The sequence below is a fragment of the Zootermopsis nevadensis genome, unplaced genomic scaffold (genome assembly GCF_977971745.1).
Source record: "Zootermopsis nevadensis isolate Lab colony 2312 unplaced genomic scaffold, Znev_1.0 Znev_ptg000001l, whole genome shotgun sequence".
Taxonomy (NCBI): Eukaryota; Metazoa; Arthropoda; class Insecta; order Blattodea; family Termopsidae; genus Zootermopsis; species Zootermopsis nevadensis.
This window is the reverse complement of record NW_028259133.1, coordinates 13280517-13305190: the sequence shown is the minus strand read 5'-3', so window position 1 is coordinate 13305190 and position 24674 is coordinate 13280517. Positions and strand designations below refer to the sequence as shown.

General features: G+C 37.0%; 1 protein-coding gene across 1 annotated transcript in view; it reads right to left on the bottom strand.

The window, feature by feature from the left end:
• LOC110829510 (C3 and PZP-like alpha-2-macroglobulin domain-containing protein 8) overlaps nucleotides 1-24674 on the bottom strand; it is a 163999-nt gene that overhangs the window by 77988 nt on the left and 61337 nt on the right. The window contains exon 5 of the mRNA XM_087347232.1: nucleotides 12234-12367. Coding sequence (XP_087203358.1) covers nucleotides 12234-12367 — 134 coding nt within the window. The remainder of the gene's footprint in view (nucleotides 1-12233; nucleotides 12368-24674) is intronic.

The window sequence follows — 24674 nt, the reverse complement described above, 5'->3', positions numbered from 1 at the left end:
TTCACATTTATGTGGCATCTTTGTGGAAACTTTCAGATTGTTGTAAGACAAGAAACTGACTTCCTAAAAACCAATAAATTGACAGATTCAATTATGTTGTGACTACATGGATATTTTAAAAACACACATTGAAAATCCGTTAACAAAACTGTTACTATGGAGCAGACAGATTATAACCTATGTATCGCCAGTAGGCCACGTGTCGTGCATTAGTAATGACAACTGAGCCAACTTTATGTTTAAATATTCACACAGTTACCGAATACATGCATATAATTTATTCAGAATCCAATTTAACAATTATCCCACACCAAACATGACCTATGCCTTTGTGAAAAGAAATCACAGCTTGATTGGAACTCCAATAGAACACGTTACAAAAATGGCTGTTTTATGGGTAGTTGCGCCGTGTAGTTTGGTAGATGTTTACCAAAGTTTCGGAGGTCCTTGCTGCCTCTGTCATCAGGGCGATCGCACATCTGAAACTTCAGTAAACTTCTATCAGACTACACGACGCAAGAAGACAGTTATCTTCATATTCGCCGCAGCCACGACAACCTAAAATCTTTCAAAGCAGTTAGTTCTGAAACGTGTTAAACTTAATTAACGTGGCCTCTTTCTCTATAAATTGATCCTATTGTGTCTCCATTCCACCTACACTTGGAATTAATCAGTATCTCTCTTCACCAGGATTAGTCTTTTCATCAACTGAACAATATTCGTTCGATGTTCGATTTATTAGTTCTTTCCTGCAACTTGTATTTACTCCGTTCTGTTTCGCGATAATTCCTGGGCTAAATCCTTTGGCAATGTGTCATGAAATCTTTACTTGAGACAAATACTAACAGATGTACATTAGTAGACCGAGCAGTTCCCTGTCTGTCTTTACCAGATACACGGCGCTACAACCAAGAAGATAGCCACCTTCAACTAACTAACTAACTAACTAGATGGCTTACCGAACCCGAAGGTTCATCACCGAATTAACCAAAGCCCTCCATCGGACCCTGTCCTGGGCCAACAAAGTCCAGTTTCCTTCAACTCCTATCTCCCATAGATCCCGCCTGAGATTATCCTCCCATCTACGTCTAGGTCTCCCCAGCGGTCTCTTCCCTTCAGGTTTCCCAACCAGTACCCGGTGCACACCTCTTGTCCCATCCATACGCGCTACATGCCCAGCCCATCTCATTCTTCTCGATTTAATTACCCTGACAATACTGGGGGAGGAGTACAGATTTTTAAGTTCATCATTATGAGCCACCTTCAACAAAGTCCTTAAAATACCAATCCAGAAACGCCCTCGTGTCGGTGACCCATCAGAAAATTACCCCTGTTTATTAGTAAGTCATAGCAGAAACTGACGATTGCATCAAAACATAGCTACGTGTATGAAACAATGCACCAGTTTCCAACGATTTAGGTAACCAGCAGGTTACATGTTAACCCGTTATAGTTCATATACTTAAGCTGGCGTGCAGACACAAACCCACTTTACATGCGTGGACCTAACTTATGTGCGTGCTTGTTCCCCATTGGGCGCTCTCTTGCCGTACATTAAGGGTAAATATGCATTAGCCAGGGCTAATTAGTAGGACTCTAGAATGAGAAACCCACCCCCTTGGTCCCTGCATCTGGTAGGTGGGTTCTCGTCTGGGACTTTATCATGAGAAACTACGACAGGACAGCTTGCCAGGAGGATACAGCCTCCACACCAAGTATCATGACCACACCTCTCGTCTCTACATAACGTCCGTTGGAGTCATACTACTGCAATTATTATATGAAAAAGCCTACATGTGCATTGTACTGCTACTGTTAAGAATTGTTACACTAACAGTTAAATGTTAATTTACTTTCACTAGAAAAGTGTCCCATGTGTTACTGCGGGGAAATTCCAGGATTGTTATAAATATTTCTTGCCCGTAAGGTTTTCGTAGACCTGATAATTCGACGTTTATATTTGAATATAACAGGACATATTGTTATCCCGAAAAACAAGAACACTTGTCTTCATTGTGTAATCTGCAATAATTAGTTCCAAAGATTCTCGTCAGAATGTTAGCTATTCCTCGTGTATGAATATAAATAGTCTGAGCGTAATCTTCTTAGCTGCGTCCTCAGTTTGTCGACTTCTGAGAAATATTACACAGCGGCAAAATGCGAAGGGTAATAAAATATTCAGGCGGTAGTTTCATTTATAAGAATATGTCTGAATGAGAATTTTTATTTACAATTTCATACGGATTACTTTTGACATAAAATATATTAAAATTAATCATTACGAAAAATTAAAATGGTATACGTCTTTTGTCATAAAAATAAACATTACTTCTCTACAAATTACATTAATTGTTCCTCTGTTGCTGTTTCCCGTTCTGGAACTTCGAATAGGCCGAATGTCCGAAGTTTCTATTTTAGCCTCTAAAAGAACAAATAAACTTTCAGTAACCCAAATCATTAGGTCGATAATCCCTTAACAGGAGTATTATAACAACGGTACAACAGATACATACAGTCCTATAATAATATCCCATACGGTTGAAAATCGCTTAGCAGCGTTACCATAGCAACTGTTATAATAGTACACACAAGCGTGACGAACATTTCATTATATTAAATGTACATTTGTTTTATCTTCGTATATATTCTTTTGAGGGTTCCTGGGATTTTACTCGGTTATTTCAGATCATTAGTGGCATTATTCCATATAATACGGTCGCTTCCCCTCACATCCTTTATAATTCACGATTCACACAACAATCCCACCAATGGATGTTATAGCCTAAAGTATTAGCACCAGGAATCAACAGAGAATCACTTGAAGAAGCATAGAATTGCACCTGCTCAGTTATGATCTGTAAATGTTATACCGTCTTTAAATGAGTCTCAGTGCAATTTCATCCCCAAAATAACGTCCTATATATAACAAAAAATCCATAAATGAACATTTATTTTGTAAAAGGAGGGGAAGGGACTGTTTGCAGAATATAGGACCACAGAGAATGGTAAATGGGTTAAAATGGGATTAAGATGAGAATTAGTACCTCGTTAAAGTTGTTTATTGGTTTACCTAAGATATGTGAGGCTTCTGTTAGTACCCTTTGAATGGAAACACAAAAAACAACCTCATGAGAGGATATAAAACTATTATGTATGACCGGTATTGGGGGGTGTATAAAGTCTGTCCTATGAGTTTAGAAATAATGATGATACATAAAGCCCAAAGCAGACGTAAACATGGTTCAAACAAAAGGTATATAAACATCCAATCATGATACTACTAACAAAATTATTCCATGTATAAGACAGAACGTTTTTCGTTATGTAGAAGGAATGGGTTACTGAGTGATATCATCGAAGGCCAGGTTGAAGGAAAGCGAGGACTGGGAAGAAGACTGATACAGCTAACCGACGATCTTAAATAAGGAAAGAAGATGACGTTCCAGGAATTAAAGCGAGAAGCCGAGAATAGGGACAACTGGAGAGCTCTTTTTGGGCAGAGCAATTGACCTGTCGTAAGACAGAACACTTAATAATAATAATTAGTATAACAAATTAATGTTACTTCAATACTTCTAGACACCAAATACTTCCTTAGCATTTTAATTCATGAACTTTCCTTGAAATACGAAACCATATACCGCACCCATACAAAACAACTAGCAAAATTAGAAGACAACCATCTTGAAACTCACCGCCGTTAAAACCTTAAATCCCAGCGAAACTTTTGTTTTGTGTAAAAGATTAATTTTCAGCTTTTTTGGAAAACACAAGTGCTGATGATGATGGTAATAAATTTAAAACTAAATAATACAAGCATTTTTAAAGTTTGTATTTATCCTTACTTCACTATGAGCCGCATTTATATTTGTTAGTGTTTTTCCCAGATGCTTAAATTCTGACGATATTTTAAATGAATAACATATAAAAATGTATACACAAATGCAATACACAACACTCCAACTGCAAACTACTATTGTCTCTCAGTTTATGTAATGGTTATTCAAGAAATCACGATGACTAATTTTATTTAAACTCTAAGCGCTACGTAAGACACACAATGTGCATATTTTGAAGTAGCGATGTAATATTAATAACGACAACAGACGCGTTTACGAAAGGGCAAATTAAGTTTGTTCCAAAATGCACAGCAATATATTTAATATTTTATGGGACATGGGACGTCACAAGAGAAGACAGTTTCCTAGCAAACACTATCGACCAAAACGTACTAGGGCGACACAAACCCATTCTTTTTAAAGGACCTCGTCGTCACTTGTGTTCACGATAAACGCGCCACACTGCAGCAGACCCTGTAAAGAATTATTTTTTTCCAGAATCCCTGAGATTTTGTACTGGTTATTTTGAGTATATCATGCGATATATCTCCTCACATTTTCTGTCTTGTCCGCAAGATGGAGGAGTTTGCAAATCCTTGTCTGACACACTAATTATATGTCTTGCAATTGTATTCATTTATTTTAAGAATACCAATTTTACATCCACAACTCCTTAACCATTTGAAGCCCAGTGGTAACATGTGCTATTCCCTTTAACAATCAATAACTTTAAATTTTTGACACAGAGTGTATTTATGCGTTTTGTATCATTCTTAAAATAAACAGCGATTATTTTTCTAAACATCTTTTATAAATTTAACTATTGCAATGGAGAAGTGATGCACTTTCTTTGGCGGTGGGAACTAAATTTTCAAATATTATTTACACCGAATATCAGAATATAAGTACCCTAAGTATACACCACTTCAATAAATACCATCTTTAAACCCTGTGGTATGAGCTAGTCAGCATAGTAACTGACTACGTACTGGACGACTGTGGTTCGATCCCAGACGGGAGCAGAGGATATTTTCCTCTAGCCTCTGCTTCCAGACTGGCTCTGGGGCTCACCCAGCTCTTGTCCAATGGGTACCGGGTTCTTTTCCCATCTAGTGTCGAGGTTAAGAATAAGTAGGAGCTGTACCGTCTCTTCCCCCAAGCGCCTACATGGCGTAGAGTCGGAGTGATTTTCTTTTTTAAAACCTATCCCAAATTCTTTAGTTAACAATCGCTGTAATAATAATTTGTACGCGCTGCTGCTATCTAGCCACAAAACTGAACATTTTCCAACGCTTGTATTTCTACCTTAAAACGACGAGAGAGAATTTTCTGAGAACCTTCTGAGCCGGTACAATATCTACCATCGACCCTCTTCTTCGGATTCAGAGGGTTAATACAGTTTTATGTACTAAAAGCTGTTAAATTCAACGGGCATAAAACTGAATATGTCTGTCTTCTGGGTTATTGCGCCGTGTAGTCTGGTAGAAGTTTACCGACGTTTCAGAGGTCATGCTGCCCCCATCAAAAGCGCATAAAACTATTTTCCATAACCTGGAAATATGGCACAGGACTTCCAAGTAAAGAGAATTCGTGAAACATCACAATGTCTTAGATTCACACTGAGGTGTTCACATGGGTTCTGAGGTCATGCTGCCTCCATCATCAGGGCATAAAACTATTTTCCATTACCTGGAAATAAGGCATAGGACTTCCAAGTAAAGAGAATTCGTGAAACATCACAATGTCTTAGATTCACACTGAGGTGTTCACATGGGGTGGTTCAATGAGCAGTGAGGGTTGTCTGAGTAACAAAATCATGTTCTGATCCACAGGAAATGTACTGCGGTTCTGCAGAGCATGAAACTGATAACCGAGGAGAGATGGCGACTGATTCGCACTCCGGTTTATGGGAGTACCGTCCTGAGAACCTGACCCTCGATAAATGACACTGTAACGTTTTCACCAGAATTGGCAGTTGAGGCTTGCACCAATCACATATAGTGCGGCTTCGATGGAAGAAGTGATTGGGGGAGGGGTTGTGGGAGAATGCAAGGAAACAAAATGTAAGATTTGAGGTTTTTATAGCGGTGAGTATGAAGAATTCCGTCTTCTGGGTTGTTGGGCTGTGTAGTCTGGTCGATGTTTATCATATTCATCGCCCTGATGACGGAGGCAGTATGATCTCTGAAACGTTGGCAAACATCGACCAGACTGTACAGAGCAACAACCCAGAAGACAGAAATCTTCAAGGAAACAAAACATGCAGTGGTGCCAAATATAGCAATGTGAAAAGTAGGGTTTCCAGTGAACGAGAATTGTTTTGTTCCGATACTTTTGTCGTGAGGTTTATGAAGAGACTGAGTTCATGACGCTTATCAGTGTACCCCCTTTGCGCTGATTGGTCACTCACAGCGGTCAGAACACGACTCAGCCGCCAATTCTACTTAAAAAAAACAAAGTTACCAATATTTTTGCATGATCATTCTTCTCAACATTTTCATACTTAGGACTTAAACGTTTCATGACGGACCGGTCGCACTGACTCAAAATACAATGCCCTTCAACAGTACACAAGGTTGGGTCTGCGCTTAATTAATCAACGTATCAGGAAGACCTAAAGGGGACTGGAAGTAAACGTCCTTATATTCTTGACCTCGGTACTAGAAGGCGAGTGCTATATCTTCACTCTGCCGACTTAACACGTGCTCTTGATTGAATTCAAAAGAAACATCGATATATTAAACTACTGCTCGATTTCTGTCTGTTATTTGGTTACAACATATTTAGGAATATATCAAGTAGTAACGTACATTTATTTATCTAATATAGACATGAAGCCTACTTCTTACAATTGAGAAATTCATGAAAAATATCGAGAAGGCAGCTGTTTTTTTGGGACGAAACCAACTCTTTCTAACAAGGGCTGAGAAGAAATAAAACAGGAAGTTGCGTTCAAGAGGATTATGCACAGTTTTAAAAAGCGTCAGATACGATTTTTTGAGCATCACTGGGCTAGATTTTCATTTAATACATATACAAACCCATTCTTACAGAACTAATCGCGTCACGGATATCACACTGCATATATGGATATTATTCCCCCATATATTTCGTATTCACAAATCGAAAACATTTGAAACGAAAGCTTCACCCCTCGCCGAGATGCCTACATATATAGGTGACATAAATGGAATACCATTAGCATATTTTCAATGAAACGAATCTTTGTGAAAATGTTTATGTACAAAAATATTACAATATGATATTAATATATACAAATTAAACAACTCGTTTGGAATGTTATATAATGATTCGAATTTTGTTTGAAACATATTTTCTGAAGATACCCAAATTTCATTCATTGAAAAACACGGTACGTGGCATAGAACAGCGCTGTAAATAAAATTCTGCTGCCCGTCCATGGAAATCAATGCCATTTTAAATTGAGAAATGCTATGTATCAATGTTTCTAATTATTTTATTCACAAAAAACGTGTCATTTTCTGCACTCGACGCTTTTCGGAGGACGCCACTGTATGCACATCGTCGGCCATCATAAACAAAGAATAAATCTGACACGAGTAAACATTTGTCCACTTAAGGTCTATGTGGTGCTTCATTACAGGGCTGTCACATTTTGTTCCGCCGATATACTAGTATTCCATATATGATACCTTTCCTCTATGTATGCAGCGATACACAAACATTTCATAAAATGACCTGTGTTCAAGGAAATTGGTGTGGCGCCTAATTTTGAGTTCCATGCATAGTGAGATTATACTGAACCGATTAAAATTAAAGCCAAATTTGCCCAGACCCCTAATACTAAATTTAGGCTAAATACGTACACTAAGTCAGGAGATGGTAATTTACAATCGACAGCAGGAAATAGACGACATGCTACAGTTCAGGTAATTCTTGAACAAGTGTTATCTATTGTGGGGATACAATACTTAGAAGACTTTATTTAAAATTTGTAACGGAATTTCAAGCACTGTAATTTCGCATTGAAAACGAACCAGGGACCTTCAGAAACAGTTCTGGTATGCGTAGAATTTGTAATATTATTGCCACTAACCATTTCCTCCTTCCAAATCCTTAATTATTTACAAAATATAAATATTTTCCTGCCTTATTTAACATTTGAATCACTGTTATTGAATGCTGTAAAACTCAGTGATTAATTACCATATTATATGAGGTTCAAATTCAGGCATGCATTGTGATTTTTGAATTTCTATGTTCCTGAACAGCATTGCCGTTTAACAAGGCAAACACTACAACAAAATCAATTCATTTATTTGCCTGTGTGATGAATTCTGGTTATTCTGCGAAAAATTTGCCTCTGATCTCTACAAAGTAAACTTAACTCACTGTCTGTTTGTATTTATTTTTACGGAAAATATTCAAAGGGGGGAATGGCAAAAACAATTAAAAACCGAATGAAGTTGCTTCTTACATCATTTAATGTTCAGTGAGATTATTTCTTTCTATTGTGTTTCCATTAAAATTATTCCAAAAACTTGGGCTGAACGAGCCGTAGCTGAACAAGAAATTTCCAGCCTTTTACGATGTCCGAAAACTCATTACGGTGTTCACAAGAGCCTGCCTTAGGGCTCTATTCCGAGGGAGAGGAATAATCCAGTCCACAATATTACTCCATTTATTTAAGATTAATTTCAATATTATCCTACCACCTACTTCAAAATCTACAAATAGGTCTCTTCCTTTTATTTTTTAAATCCAATTTAGTATCATAAAATAAGATAAAAGTGAGTAAATTATTTTGTTAACTAATGTGTAATGAATCTTTCTTACGTACATAAAATGACTTACAAGTGGTTGTCGAATCACACGATTCTGTTTAAGCTGATGTGATAAATACAAAGGTTGGTAGTCTTTTAGAACAAACGCCAAGAAGAATATTGAATCTAGAAGGAGGGAGAAAATCACAGAGAGAATATTCAGGATTCACTCTTTACCGAACATTGCCAGCGTGTTTGAAAAAAAAACCCAACGAGATAGGTGAAAAATGTAGCACACATACATTAGACGAAATACGAATTCAAAATGTTAGTTCTGAAAACTGAATTGCAGGAACAACTTGAAAGAATGGTTTTTAGGGTTTTTAGATGGGGGTAATAAACTTAACGAGTTCATGTTGGGATCTGGTGAACACAATATTCAAACTTCCGGTTCCATGAGGCAGGGGATTTGTACCAACTTTTGAACAAAGACCCTGATCCACAGTTATTCAGTAACGTAACTGCACTGTGTGCATGCACCTACAATGCTTTGATACAATATCTGTTCATGAAAACCCGACAAGACGAGTCTTTGTGGAAACAATTTAAGAGGCAACACACAGAGAACTTTGATACCACAGACGATGCAGGTTAACTGACAAAAGGCTGGACATACTGTATATTCCTCTGGCAAAGGCAGACATTGTTTCCGACAGACAAACAAATTATAACATACATTGTGGTGAAGACAGAATAGCATATTATATTCCTTACAATATAGCGTCCCACTCAACGGAGCAGAATCCTTGAGAGTATTGTATACGCCCAACTAGGAAATATTCTTTCATTAACAATCCCGCATTGTATTCGGAAAGTCCCAGGTTCAAATCTCGACGCCGAACCAGAGCTCCTGGCTGTGGAAATGCCGAGAAAGTACCTTGGCCACGTACTGCAACACCAGTTCCAACTGATTATCCGCCAGTCACCCTATTATTCAATTCTATATAATCGGTTATATTGAAATAGTTGTTAAATAAATCATAAATAAGTAAATAGATCTGTTCTGGAACTACAAAAGACTATGCGATGCCAATGTTATCGTCGTACTGAATCGCATTGTAATAGACTTCATTAAATACAATAATATCATGAAATGATATTTAATAGTTGCACAATTTAATACGTAAGAATATTCCATTAAATGTAGGCCTATTTCTATAAACATGAAAAACTAAGTACATTGATTTCATTATCACATAAAATAACATTTTTTTTCTCCTAATATTTAACAGAAAGCAACCTGCGAACAGGACAGATAAAACACTAAACAAATATATCTTTGTAGTCTCAAACTGAGACCTTGATACAATATATTCAAAAGTATAAAGAACTTTATTATCATGCACAAAAAAAATCACACATAAAATTCTTAACAAGAACATTCCAGAAATATTTCATGGTAAAGTACATACACACGCTGGCAGCTGGTTATTGTATAAAATTATACGTGGAAATTAAACTACCCACCTCACCTCTCTCAACCTATCTCATATATAAAACCTGGGCGTATGAAATAAAGAGGCTTGAACCCACAGAGCGCACATAATAAACTGTTTCCCTTTGTCCCTCCAACCCTAGCGGCGGCATGAGGCAACAATGTGATAGAAATTAGTCCAACACAAGGGTTAGCAAACGAGGGTAGGAAGAGAACTGGTCAGTGCGTGTAAAACTCTGATGCAAGGGAAATGCAACATAGGTATATGGATTGTTACAATTATAACTTTAAGTCACTAATGCATTAAAGACGTGAAGACTGAGTTTGAATGAACTAAATACCTAGCTCCATGGCGGTACAGTCCTTGAAAAAGTGACAGTCGTTAAATTGCCAAAAGATTCCTCACCTGTTATAGAAACAAAGTCACATTACGACAAAGCAACTCTTAATAAGAGGCACTATGTTACTGAGTATAAAAAATAGAAGCTTTGGTAAATCCACATTAATGGCAAGTATAAATAGAAAGCCTACTAAATAAATGTTACATTGAGATCAAAGCAATAATACCTACCAAAAACGATCATGTAAGAATCTTATATAAGATACCGTGATAAGAATTTAGCAAATAAAGCCTATTCGTTACTGTTCAGAGCTATAAAAATTTCCATATTCTGTACGTTAGGCCAACTTTGTTACAGTTGGCACATTTTATTTTATTTTTTATGAAGAGAAATAGTGATGTTATGTCTGTGTTTCCATCCAAATATCAGTACACATAATAATTCTTGTAAAAATGTACGTATTTTAATGAAATCTGGTCTGACCACCCGTCATGCCCCTAGACCCACTTCACGTGCGTTGACTTTAATTTCCTGTCATAAATATTATCAACATGGCCGTCGTGCGGATTCTGAGTTGATTGTGACAGTAGCGACACACAATGCAGAGTCCTTAAACGCTGGCTGATAACATTTACTCGAAAAATGCAACGTTGTAAAGCAATGCTTTGGTACAACATAGGGGATTTGACATTTCTATGTGGGACCATAATTTTACGTTTGAACGTGGTACCAAGTAAACTACTGGAGCTATGTGAAATTTTGTATGAGATCATAAATATACACTTTTAAAAAAACCTGGAAAATTTAAGGCAGTAGACATCTGTGCTAGTACGAATTATATATTGAAATGTATCACTAAATTGTGTTATTAGTATTGTGGCCTTCTGTCTTAAAGGGAGTTATCGATGTTTCGTTGGAACTCATCACTTCCATCTTCAGAATCGACGAGGCAGGCAATAAATTCCTTCTAATCGCTGCTAACTTATTACAAGATAACAGGGTATCGTAAAATAGTTTCTTAAGGAATTCAGTACAGTATATCCCGATTAATTGGGCCATCGGTTAATCGGGGCAGCTGTTTATTTGGGACAAATCTTAAAGAACAAACCTTTTTAACTCTTTACGTGGAACTTCGCATAATTAGGGCAGCCGCTCAATTGGACCAAAGTGTTCTAGTTCCGATTTGTTCCAATTAACCGGAATCCACTGTACTTTAAAAATTTATTTCTTTTTTTAAAAAAAAAGTTGTTATGCCCTTGAATTTTAGTATTACCAGGAACAAATTTAATACAAATATTCTGGAGCCGAACTTTTCAAAAAACGTACCTACATGCGGACAATTCAAACACTTGCCTCGACGCCATGTCAGTATTTGGCGTTGGAAAGTAACCAATTACGTTGCGCGTTCACGTGCAATGCGATTACTACTACGCGGCTCGTAACCAACATTAATGATTCTCACTTCCGCATATTTCCTCACCCTGGGGGTGCCATTATCTGCACTGCCTACCGTGTTCACAATTCATCCCTTTGTCCCCTCTACACATCCACCCTTGCCTTTATTCATTATTTCCTTTCATATCACAAGGAAAAACCCATACTTTCACCGACCACAATTCAGCTCATAAACGTAAAAGTATGTACGTTATAAAAATCATAATCCATTATTTTCTGTACAAATATAACTCTTCTAGCTTAATTCTAAAGCAGAAAGACTGTATACATGTCACAGCATTTGGTTTAGTTTTAAGAATCAGATTTGGCCAACGCAGTTCTAAAGGAAATTCAATTGTCAAAATAAAATTTCACTTACTGTTTGCAATCATCGGCCTGCACAAGATGTCCATAAAACCAGCTGAAGAAAAACAACCATGAGGTTAGGCGGAACACAGCCATCGTGATGTGGGCCAGTTCAGTTAGGATGACTCCGAAATCACAGCATGATGACTGAAAAACAAGATGACAGAACTTGAATAAAAATATATAATCAGAAAATACAGGAAATTATTATACACAAAACATGAATACAGTAATTAAAATAGCACTTGCTTTTTGCATGTTGAATTTCAGTGTTCCAAAGCTTAGGCTACGTGAGATTTGAAGTTTCCTGGCGGTGAAAATAATTTTCTTCTGGGTTTTGACACCGTGTGGACTCGTCGGTAGATTTCAAAGTTTCGGAGAAACATAATGCACCCATCTTCAGGGCTGAAGGTAGTGACAGTTTGTTTCTCTGAAACGTTAGCATTTACCGACTAAATATTGCTGTATTCTGAGTAATTCGCCGTGTAGTCTGGTATAAATCTATCCAGAAGATAGCAATCTTCAAATTCACAGCTGTGAAAACCTCAAATCCTACATTTACTGACTAAATTACACGGCAAAGGAACCCAGAGGAACATCACCCTCACCGCCCAAAGACCTCAAATCTCACGTAGAACTGTAATAGATAATTCGTTCACAGACTGTCCACCTTGATATTAGTATATCTGAAGTATAATTTCGCTTCATTCCTGCAAGGATTCATATATTTGTCTATTTTAAATACCTTGCAGGCAATTCTCTCCAACTTTAGTCATGATATGCTCTTGGACCCAGAATCAAAAGCAAAATAGCAGCTCAGGGAACAGAAGTAACAAAGTAACGCGACGAATTTCTGGCTAATAAGTACATAGGAGGCAGTTCATTGTTTCCACTATTAGAACTGAAAACCCTTCTGCGCTGATACAGTGAAATCAATGCTTGTTTCTATTGCCCAACGTTTTCGTGATATACTGTGAGTAATCCCACAGCTTCCACAGTCAAACTCAAACAAGATGTCCGGTACAAAAGACAATGAAATTTAAGCAGACATAATCAATGGAAGAATTGTGTCGTTCATGCATCCGTCTTGTCGACAGCACTTCTGAGGCAAAGTAGACATTTTTAACTTCACTCATACATGCAAATCAGCGGCCAAATAAGCCAAAAGAACTTTTTAAAGCAAATATACACGTAATTCATACATTACACACATAGAAATAAACGTTGCAGAATTTAAGTAAAATGCCTAGGAAGAACATGGCAGTAAAAGACACTACTCAAAATAAGACAATATTTCTTACCCTTACGTTTATCGGTAAGTTAGTATGGACAAGAACAAAAGTGATAAAAAAAATAGAAAATCAGAACACGAAAGAGATTCATTAAGAGCCTCTTAAGGGTACCTACATGTACCACTTCCTCAGGTCAAGATTTGAATTGCATCTTAAGGGTAATGAATAAAAAATCATGAATGAATATCCCGCCTTGGAAAACGACAAAGAGTTTTAAGAAAGAAAAAGAGACATGAACAAGATTAATAAAATAAAATGAAAGAAAGAAAAAATGAATTATTCATAACAGAGCCATTGTGTACAGCAGGCTTCAACCCAAATATTTAAAGAGGTTATGTAGCAACTTCGGGAGCTACGTGAGTGGATGTGGAAGAGCACGTTCCCAGCACTGCGCTAGTTTGGAAGGCTACAGGCTTTATAGCCTTCGAAACTTGCATACTCTACAGAAAAAAAAAATATGCAGTTTCTGCTACCTTTTCAGCAACGTGCAAATTGTTAATTTATGCGGATTGAATTACAGAGTTTACGACTAGTTTGGAGCATATAAATATGTCGTGGTTTCATTCAGCTGTCTCTTCTCACGCTCAGTTCATTCCACCGCTGTCAATTCGCTCATTTATTAGAGTCAATATTTGCACTTAACAGTTATATAGTAATTTACACCAAATAATTAATTAAATAATTAGATCGCACAATTTATTTTAAGCACATGACGAATGGACTGAGGAATATCGTGGAAATCACGTCAGAACAGGGATCTAAAGTCCTACCCAGTGTCACGAATGCCCATTTTAGTGTTGAAAAGTTAGACGTCGAATAATTCGGCAGATGCCATATACATTTTGAACATTATTTCTATTATTCTGGATTAACAGTCCTGGACCTAAGCTTAGATTCTGTTCACTGGCTAATCGATTCCCAACGCTGCGAAAGTTGTATTAATGTACTCTTACGTCTTCTGTATTTTAGTGTTCTGTCCCTGTCTTAATATCTCAATAGATCACAGAATGGATTTCATCAGATTTCGAAATCGTGAAGAGTTACACTCGAATCAGAGAGTCTGTCAATAATTTTTCCATACAATTTCTAGGTGGAAGTTTAAAGAAAAACATACAAATTAGGCCAAATTATCATTTTTGAACAATTAAAAATAGAATTTGTAAGCGTCAACAAACAAAATTCATTGAAATGGTCAAGAAACTCCACCTTTTATAACATCTGAAGGTTTATCACAACACTCCTCCACAGGACGTAATCCTGCCCACATCAAATCTATTATGAATCATTTTAATATTATTCTCCATCTATAACCTGCTTTTTCAAAAATTTGTTCCCATGTCATTTTTAGCTAACATTTGTGTACTTCATTCCCCTTGATTTTATAAAACCAATTATATAATTGTAGGACTACTGAAGTTAAGTTCCACTCTTTCTTGACTTCGGAACTAGATCGAGGTGTGATCAGCTTCACGAACGACCACCCTGCGAAAATTGCATAGGAGGCAGTGTGGGCTCTATAGTCGATCTAGAAACGGTTATTAAGAGAGAAATCTCTTGAATCTGCCGTGTATCGAACCCCGGTTGTTCAACCTGTAGCCTAGTGACTATATTGACCGGGATAAATAAGTACCAGGGTAAGTTTTGCCTAATTATATAATTATGCTCCTGTCATTATGCAGTTATTTTCGATATTCCGCCATGTTCTCATTCTTTGGCTAAAATATTTTCCACAAGAGCGGCTCTTACTAGCAATCAGTTTAATCTGCAATGGGTACTCAGGTTTCTTTACCTGGGGGTAAAGGTAGCTGGAGCGTGAAACCGATCGCTTAAACGTACCTTGTGACGAGACGGAAAATGCACACAACTTCGCCTGTCCGCCTCTTTCTGAGATTCTTAAGCAAAGTGAAAGCCGAAAGCCACAGATGAGCAGGAAGTACTCCCCGCACCTCTACGAGCTCGGTAGGCGCCATATTGATCTCTGCTCCGACCGTCTCCGGGTCAACGGTCAGGAACTTCATCTCTTTAGAGAACTGCAGGCAATGTAGCAAACTGGCGGCTGCAGTTTTCGTGTGTTAATATGAACATTCCATACCAACATGCCAATAAACGCATCGAAAAATGGACATTCCTATGTTTCAAACAAAGCGCAGTAGATGGTTTGTTTCAACAGTAGGCCTAACTCATAAATAATTATCATGAACACAAAGATGTTAATTTTGGAGAGAATACCCCAGGAAACGTAATTATCTATTGGATAACTGGGTACAGGGGTACCCAAACTACGTATAACCGTGTGTAGTCTAAAAAATTGAAATTATGAAAGTTCCTGTTGAAGAGACAAACCGGGAAAGAACGCTTATTTCTTTCCGTTTCGAAATTGTGCAGACATGTATAAAAATATTCGCGCATCGTAGAGAAGAAGTTAAATACAATTACCCATTTTCAATTCAATAATTTGATGTTTTATAAAAGGTGCACTGTAAGAAAATATATATATTTTGAAATTTCATTAAATGCCAACTAGTGTTACTAGTTATGAAATATTTTGTGCGCACCGTAGATTTATCACGTTATATTTAGGAATATTAAGCCTATTTCCAAATAACTTAACAGATTAATATCTTTTAAATTTGAGAGCGTCGTTGGTTTAAATAATAACGCGTTCTAAAAGGCCAAATGTTGGGTAAATTTTCTTCTGATTCCTATGGTATATTTCAGGTTCTCACTGTGGCGAATATGATGATGGTTGGTTGTTTTCTGGGTTGTTGCGCGGTGTAGTCTGTTATTGTTCGTTTATGACCGAAACATTAATATATTCAATCATGTTCAACATTTTTTAGACTATATAATTATGTATCCGATATATGAGGTAATTTTCTATACAGTATTTAAAGTTAGTGTAAGGAAAAATTCTACAAAACTACCAAGGCAAATTTATCTATTATTACAATTTTAGTAAACTAATATATTTACACTATTGAATTACCCGTTAATGACGGAAATTCTAGAGTAGTAAATACACATAGTTACGTATTATACCATAAGACCCAAAATCCCTTTACATCAAATAATCAGCTACGAACAGTTGCTTATTATAAACACAGATGAAAAGTACGAGAGTCCGATTTTTTCTCCTGAACAACTTCCAATCCCATTATATCAGGAGTTACGATTGTCGTTTGTTTGTTTTTAACGACACAGTACTTGGAATTGAGGTTAATGGTGTTCCATCCTCTCATACTATGACCTAAAAACAAGAGAGTAACCATGAGCGAAACGACGAAGTTTCGTGTCTGAAAAGACGATCGACTCCTTCTGTTACTTTACGATTATTCCGGCTTTTAAATTTACGATCGCAACAAGTTTCAAACTGGAAGGTCTGCTCTCACGAATAACTGATACAGCAAAGAAAAATTACCTCAGACTTGTTAATTATATTGTAACAACTTTGGCAGATATATGTTTCTAAAGTCGGGTTACATTATTCATTAAAGTAAATGACCAGGGTTCGATTCCCGGCAAAAGAGAGATTTCTGTCTTCGCGTGAAGACTTATTCCCGACATCACCAAAGCCTCTTATTAAATGCGTACATAGGGATTTTCCTCAGGGCTAGAACGGTCGAAGCATGAAACTAACCACTGACCAGCATTTAGCGCCTATGTAAGCATCGAGTAATAATTAAATGCATGGAAACTTAGTCATTATTCGTGCATGATAAAAATTATGTTATAAAGCATAGTTTACGTTAAAAATATATTTTACAATTTCCCAAAGAATTTTTTAACATATTACCATATATTAACATATATGTTCAATTTTACAACCTCTACCTGACTGAATAGGTTTGGTTTATAACAAATTTTAAACACGATCGAGTAAAATCTTTATATACAGTAGAGTTGAAAAGGAAGAAACCCCAAAGATGCAGATAACACACTCCTGCAGAACGTTAGTATGCGACTGCAAGTACACATGGCCCAGAAACCCAGAAATTTAAACCAATGATAACAAAACTTCTTGCTGCCTGGTGCCAAATTGAATCAATAACAGTTGTCGTTGCTGCATATTTATTTGCAGTTTATTTATTGGCTTGCATATTGGTTGTTCCAACATAAATATTATCAACAGATCCAGATATTAATACAGGTCAAACACGTAATCACTGGGGACATGTTAAATCTCAGTCCGTACCAAATATGTACCTGTGCCATAGGTTTACCATCCCTCGCCTAAACATTATTAGTTACTTGTACATCACGTGGGCTGTTATTTCATTAATGCCATTAGATTTTACTGTTGAGCAACAACGTGTTCCAATAATGTCCTTAGGTAATTGTTGTAATAATTTGATCCGATATCATTGCTGAGCAGCAAAGTGTCCCAAAAGTGACCTCGGCTCCCACTAACGTACAACAATGCTTTTAGGTCATTGTTGCACTCGTGTTTCGATGTAATTGTTGCGCAACAGTAACCCTGGCCATACGGATTATCTGCCTCCAAGGAAAGACGCTACAGACGGACAGACATGGATGGTCCCGTAAGCTGTTCTTCGCTGACGCTCGAGTTGAAGACCTACAAGCGTAAACAAAGACTACGCAGATATCAATAAATGTCTGGCTTCGTATTCTCCGTCAGTGGTTCATGCGATATCTTTATTTCTCAGTTCAGAAAAAAAGGCAGGAAATAAGATAAAAAAGCAGAATGATTCGTCCAGCGGGTCCATACGATTTCTGATTCTATCAGAATGACTGATGTCCATTTCAAATGCAGTTTCATCAATTCTGACTCGTCAGTTTCCCAGGATACACTGATCGATCTCCTACGAAGCCTTAACACATGTTACTGTCGATGGTCATTCAGAACGCGGCCGTCAACCACCAATCCTGCCCCTTTTTTGAATAAATCCGCCCATTTCAATTTTTAAAAATCACTTATCACACATCAATCTGAAATGTCATTTGCAAATCACATATCGATGTCATTGTTTGTCGTGTATCGGACATTCACAGAGGTAAGTGTGAAGTGTTAACCAGACACAATCAAGCTGAAAGCAAACTGTTACTGAAACGAAGCCAGAACGCGCGATAGTATCCCATAACAAGCCAATACATATAATTAATTTATTTATAGTACTTCTAATTGGTACCGTGCGATTATTGTATACAAAATTAAATAACAATTCATGTTAACTTTCCGCATATAAATTTCAAAATTAGTGTCGATAAATGCGTAGGCTTAGTCCTTTAGTACACAGTAGGCCTATTATTCTACCATTAACTGAGTTATCATTACTCTAATCAGTGTACGGCAGATATCAAAATGACTGTGCAAAATGAAGTCTTATCTGACATTATTAGCTTTCTCATAACAGACTCTGATGCATACATTTATACGTGATTATGAATCGTTCACACAAATTAAATGCCATGAAAATTTACAGTGCATATAGCAGACACAAAGCAACACCACGGCGATAAATATGATAAATTTATCGAAATAAATAGGCAGTATTCGTAATATCAACATAAAAATATATTTAATTAATTCAATAGAGTTCATTTTTTGACGCACTCGGTCCAAGAATGCTTACATTAAAATTTTATCATAAGTTGCGTAACCCCTATCCTGAGTCGATTATAGTACAACATATTTCTTTAAGATCAATTTTAATATTATACTTCCATCTATAACTATGTCTCCCAAGTAATCTCTTCACAAATAATCTGTAGATCAACGTAATTCTCAACTCTCATAAGCGTGATGCCTACGTCAACCTCCTTGATATAATCGCCGTACGTGTGATATACTGTTGAAGCCCTCATTAAGCAATTTTCTTCAACTCTCTTTTAGTAATTCTCTCTCAGATCTGAATATTCTCTTCATTCTCGAACACCCACAACCTGAATTCTCCCCTTAATATGAATGATCCTGTCCCACACCAACACAAAGCAGACGTGGGCTACATGGGTCTATATACCACGTCTTTTAAATGGGTGAACTACTTGGAATTATCGGGGAGATCTCCATGATATAGACTTAATCTACAAAGTACAAGCACCATATTGGATACCTCTTTGTTGTAACATTTAAATAAATGCATGACTGTATAAATTTAAACAAATGTTTACTCTGTGGAACCAAATACAGCGAGGGAAGTTCTCCTGCACGCCTCCGTCGACATTCAGATGTTCCAGAGTTGAAGCGCCACATGGCTTTATCGTGGCCTTTCCTGGTAATGTTAATCTACGTGCCGCCCTCGCGAGAGAGAATACACTCTACAAGCTGGTCAAAAGGCTTGACCTAACCCCACTCCATTAGAAAGAGACATAAAACGTATAGGTAGGATCTAGAGAGAGGACTTTCCGTTTTTATTATTACTTTCAGAGCCAGAGAAGCTAAATGGAAGTTTAAACCTAGTTTGTAAGTGTAATAAGAATAGCTCGCGAGGAGTATGGCAAAGGTCGAACAAATTGAAATACCAAAGTAACTGTGAATAAAGATAAAAAAAGTATTCCTAGTTCAGTTACAACGATGTTCTACATTTCAGGAAACAAAACTGTAGACGATGTAAAATTCAAGATAGAATGGAAGCTTTTATAACAAGCAAAGTTTCGAACAGTTTAAATGCGCAGATTTAGATAATTATTAACAAATCAAGAGGTAAACACACACATAATAGATAATCATGTTGCAACTCCAATAAAAAACAAAGGTAACTTGAATTTAAGGCCCACAAATTGTACTTCACGACTTCAGACTTCATCTAAATTCAAAAAGGCTGTTAAAATTGTTTTCCTCATTCACCTTCAAGTCCTAACGGATGGAAATAAGAGGAGTGTGGAGAAAAATGCACAACGGAGAGCGAATACAAGCTCTTCGCAAAATATTATTAAGGCTATAAATTCAAGGATGATATAAATGGATATTTAGCACGGTTTGGGTAGATTAAAATACATAATTTTATCCGAAAACCTGACCCAAAATGAGAGACGTCGGGATAGATGGGAAGATATTAAAACTTGTTTTAAAATATAAGAAATTGTGGATGTGGACTCGAGTGCTGCGTTTGAATGATACCTACGCCCCACTGCGTGCGACGTAGGAAACCCCAGCTTGGACACAAGAATGTAGCAGTGTTGCCAGATCGTCATTTGAAACCCAAATGTCGAAGCGTGCGATCGCAAGATTCTAGCTGTCCAGAGCACCTACCAGTTTACCTTGTCCTGGCGTTAGCGGCAAGTGGCAAGGAGTCTGGAAACAAATGACTGTCGGGCAGCGCTGTTTCAAGGCAGAGAGCGCTGAGCGCCGATTCAAGGGATATTCAAATCGCTGCGCGGTCATAGAATCCGGGAATCTCTTGACCTATTGGGTGACTCTCAGTTTCTCAAAAAGGTCTTGGTTCTATGGAATTTCATACGAGTTTCCTATTAGTTAGTTATCCTAAGTGACAGTTTCGATTTCTTTATCCAGATTTGTAAGAAGTTATTGCTCCTACCTACCCAGTACGCAGACAAATTAACATGATTTAAAGATGCAGAGAAAAGATGCTCATCACTGTTACTGACTTTCAAATAGCACTTAAAATTAACTGATCTTCTTCTGATTCAATTTGGTGTGTAAAATTAAACAAACATCGCCCCAGAATTCAAAATCTTCATAAGTCGAATAAAAGGTCTCCATAAAAGACTCGTAGAAATTTAACTCCTAAAAAATAGTTTGATGAAAACTACTGTAGTCCTTGGATAAGTTCATCATAGGAATCTGATAATCAATCAGCTGGTCAAGAAATCACCTCCGCCAATTATGGAACCCAAAGAGTCATTACTGAGTTCACAACAGTCCGCCATTGGACCTTGTCCTCAGCCAGATAAAGCCTGTCTATTCAATTCCAGTTCATTAATATCCATTTTAATATTATCCTTCGATCTATTCCTGTCTCCCAAATGATCCCTCCCATTAAAGGTCCTCTGACTAACAAAGTGTATTATTCCCTTCTCTTTATGCATGCCTCGTTCATGCCATCCTTCTGATTTGATCACTGTAATAATATTTGGTGAACAGTATAAATTTGACTTAGATTATCCATTAGACCAGACCAAAAGCTGTCGTAATTCATTCCTCATAGCAACTATCAATGGCAGCCGTAGGTAAACAACGAAATATTTTATGGCGTTTCGACCCTTCTATCTCTAAATGCAAGCTCGACTCCACCTTCATCACCTCGACCCGAGGGTACAGTTATTTCGCAACAGAGAATTCTAGAGTGGATTATCAGATGCATTATGTATTGGCCTGTGTTGTCCCTTGGCGTGTAGGTTACACCTATAATGTTACACTCGCTGCAGAGCTCTTCAAGAAATTGGTTTGCACTGGAAATACGAAGAATCCAGATTCCTTACACCATGTTCCTTTTCCTTCAGAGAAAGATTATGCTTAAGCAGTCAGTAGCGGATGAAATTTCAGGGTTTCTGACAATGGTGCGTTATAACTTGTAAAATTGTTCTTGTGGGCTTAGTCCACATTCTAAATTATAAAATGACAAAGTCACATTGCGAAACCTAGATCCTGCTTTCGTCATCGGATAAAATTAATGCACCGTGAAAGATTCAAACCTATCTGTTAGCCTTTTTGGTTAACTCAGTCTCTGTCCTAAATCAGATCGCACCGACAAGCAACGATTTTCGTGTCAGTAGTGAGGTGGTTTGTAAAGAGAATTGAATTTCTGAAAGTAGACTCATATGGCTGACACATATAAATTATATACCAGGACATGAGTAAATAATTGTAAGTACACACATTTACAGCATTTATGGACAGACAATCATTAAATAAAACATATATAATTACTTCCACAACGTGAAGATTCAATAAAATCTTATTGTGTGATTTTCATATCAAAAAATTTAATAAATCTGCCTTAATGGTAATGCTTAGGCACTTCTTTGTGTGTATTAATCGGCTATAGATCTCTGTCTGACCTGAAACTGGGTTAAATCTACTTTAACAGAAATAATTTGATCCGTCTAAGCGCTTCATTAAGAGACCTGATATATGAAACAAAACAATAAAAAAATATATTGTAGTTGCAGGAATAAGAACGTTACCAGCACGTTAGAAGTTATTATAAGCATGATACGCAGTTATTGGTTATTTGAACAGTCTTGGCTTCTGCTCCATATTGGAATTTTCTTGGCTCCCAATTCGTTGTAGGTTTATTGATCAATTCTTGATTTATTTAACGATACTCTTCCAGCTGCATAAAGTGAGTAGCATCAAATGGCAGTAGCTTGGTTTATGAATGATGGATGAGAAATGGAAGGAGCTGACGTTGGCCTATCTAAAAGCAGTATTCAACATTTTACGGGAGGAACACAGAAAAATCACGGAAGACCTCAGCCAGGATAGTAAGTCTCCGGTCCGTGATTTCAACTCAAGACTTCGCGAATGCCAAGAAAGAATACTAACCACTCAACCGTGACGCTCAGTTAAGTTGAATTAGAATTACTGTGAGAGAACTCTATCTTCCTTCAGTTACGGCAGCAGATTATGCTTATTTGACTTCAGAATGTATTCATTAGTACACCAATTAGTTACAAGTACACGTAAATACTGACTGGAGAGCTTAATGCGGCGCTAGTCAACGTTTCTCTACCGATATTGAACACAAAAGGTGCTTAGTTGATTTCAGAGCGCGCACATGTCAGAGGATACAGCGATTAGTCTTAGAAAAGAATCATGCAAGTGTTTATATTGGTGAAGCTTATGTTCCATTGTGGCGTCACGCGCTCTATGTGAACCGAAGCTATAAAAAGGAAAACCTTAAGAAGATTTAAAATAGTATCAGAACAGAGTCGGTGAAAAATACTCAAGGAAGATGGACATAAACTTAAACATCTCATATTACGTTATGCACCAGAATTATAAGATTTTCACATATATTTTATGCGCAATACTGGTGTAAGTAAATGTGATTAGATATGTTCATTATGTCTTCATGCTTCACGGAAACCATTAAAAGTGTTGCTTCATCTATAAAATAAAGTTCAAAACCGCGCTTATATTTCAGCTTATAATTTGACACTGCTTAGCACTTTATTTCCACATCCGACACCTACAATGTTATACTTCCTTTGACTTCTAGATCTTCCAAGTAGATATTTTCAAAGAGGTCCTAATCCAAAATTCCGCAATATTTCTGTCTCCTCATTTCTAGCCATTTACGCAGCCTAACTTAACTTACAAGATTTTACTGCCCTATAAAATACTAGCAGAGCTGTATAAATCACGAGGTCCCTCCTTATTCAATGTCCTAAATTGCTTATTTCGTCCTTCTAAATCCATATATTTTCCTGAGCACTTAGTCTCAAGACACTTGTAATTTATGCCCTTCTTTCAAAATAAAAAGATCCCGTTTCTGACTCATGGAAAACAAATGACACGATTATACAAACATGATTTCAAAAATAAAATGTCAAGTTTCAGTGTGATCTATTTAGAGGCAAACAAAGCTTTAATAAAGAAATCTGTGATGCTGATTGCCTTCTGGGATATTGCGTCGTGTAGTCTGGTAAAAGTTTACCGACGTTTCAGAAGTGCTTGTTGCCATCATCAGACAGTATAACCTCTGAAACGTCTCTAAACTTCTATAAACTACACGACGCAATATCCCAGAAGACAACCATCTTCATACTCGCAGCTGTGAGAACCCAAAATTTCATCTTGTAACCTAATTATCAATCTCTCGGGAAGATATCAGAGAGACACAATGACCTTGAATACTCAACAGACTAAACAAACAAATAACCAATTTACCTACCATGCAATTAACCAATTAATAAATCTACCAACAAACCGACCAACCTGTTCCATGTACCAGAGTCCAACCAGGCCCTATGCTAGCCAGTTTAATTGTACATCACATCTAATTTGTTTAACATTCATTTTAATATTATCCGTCTATACACAAAACAAGAATGTGCTGATATAGAAAAACTTGAATAAACCAAATATAAAATTTTAAAGGTCGAATAGACATAAATTATTATTCATGCTATTTCAGGCATAATACAAGGCAGTTTTTTGTTACCGCGAGTTTTTCGCCATCCACCGCCAAAATATTCTAGTCGACGGTGAAGTATCCCATAGAGTGAGACCACGACGT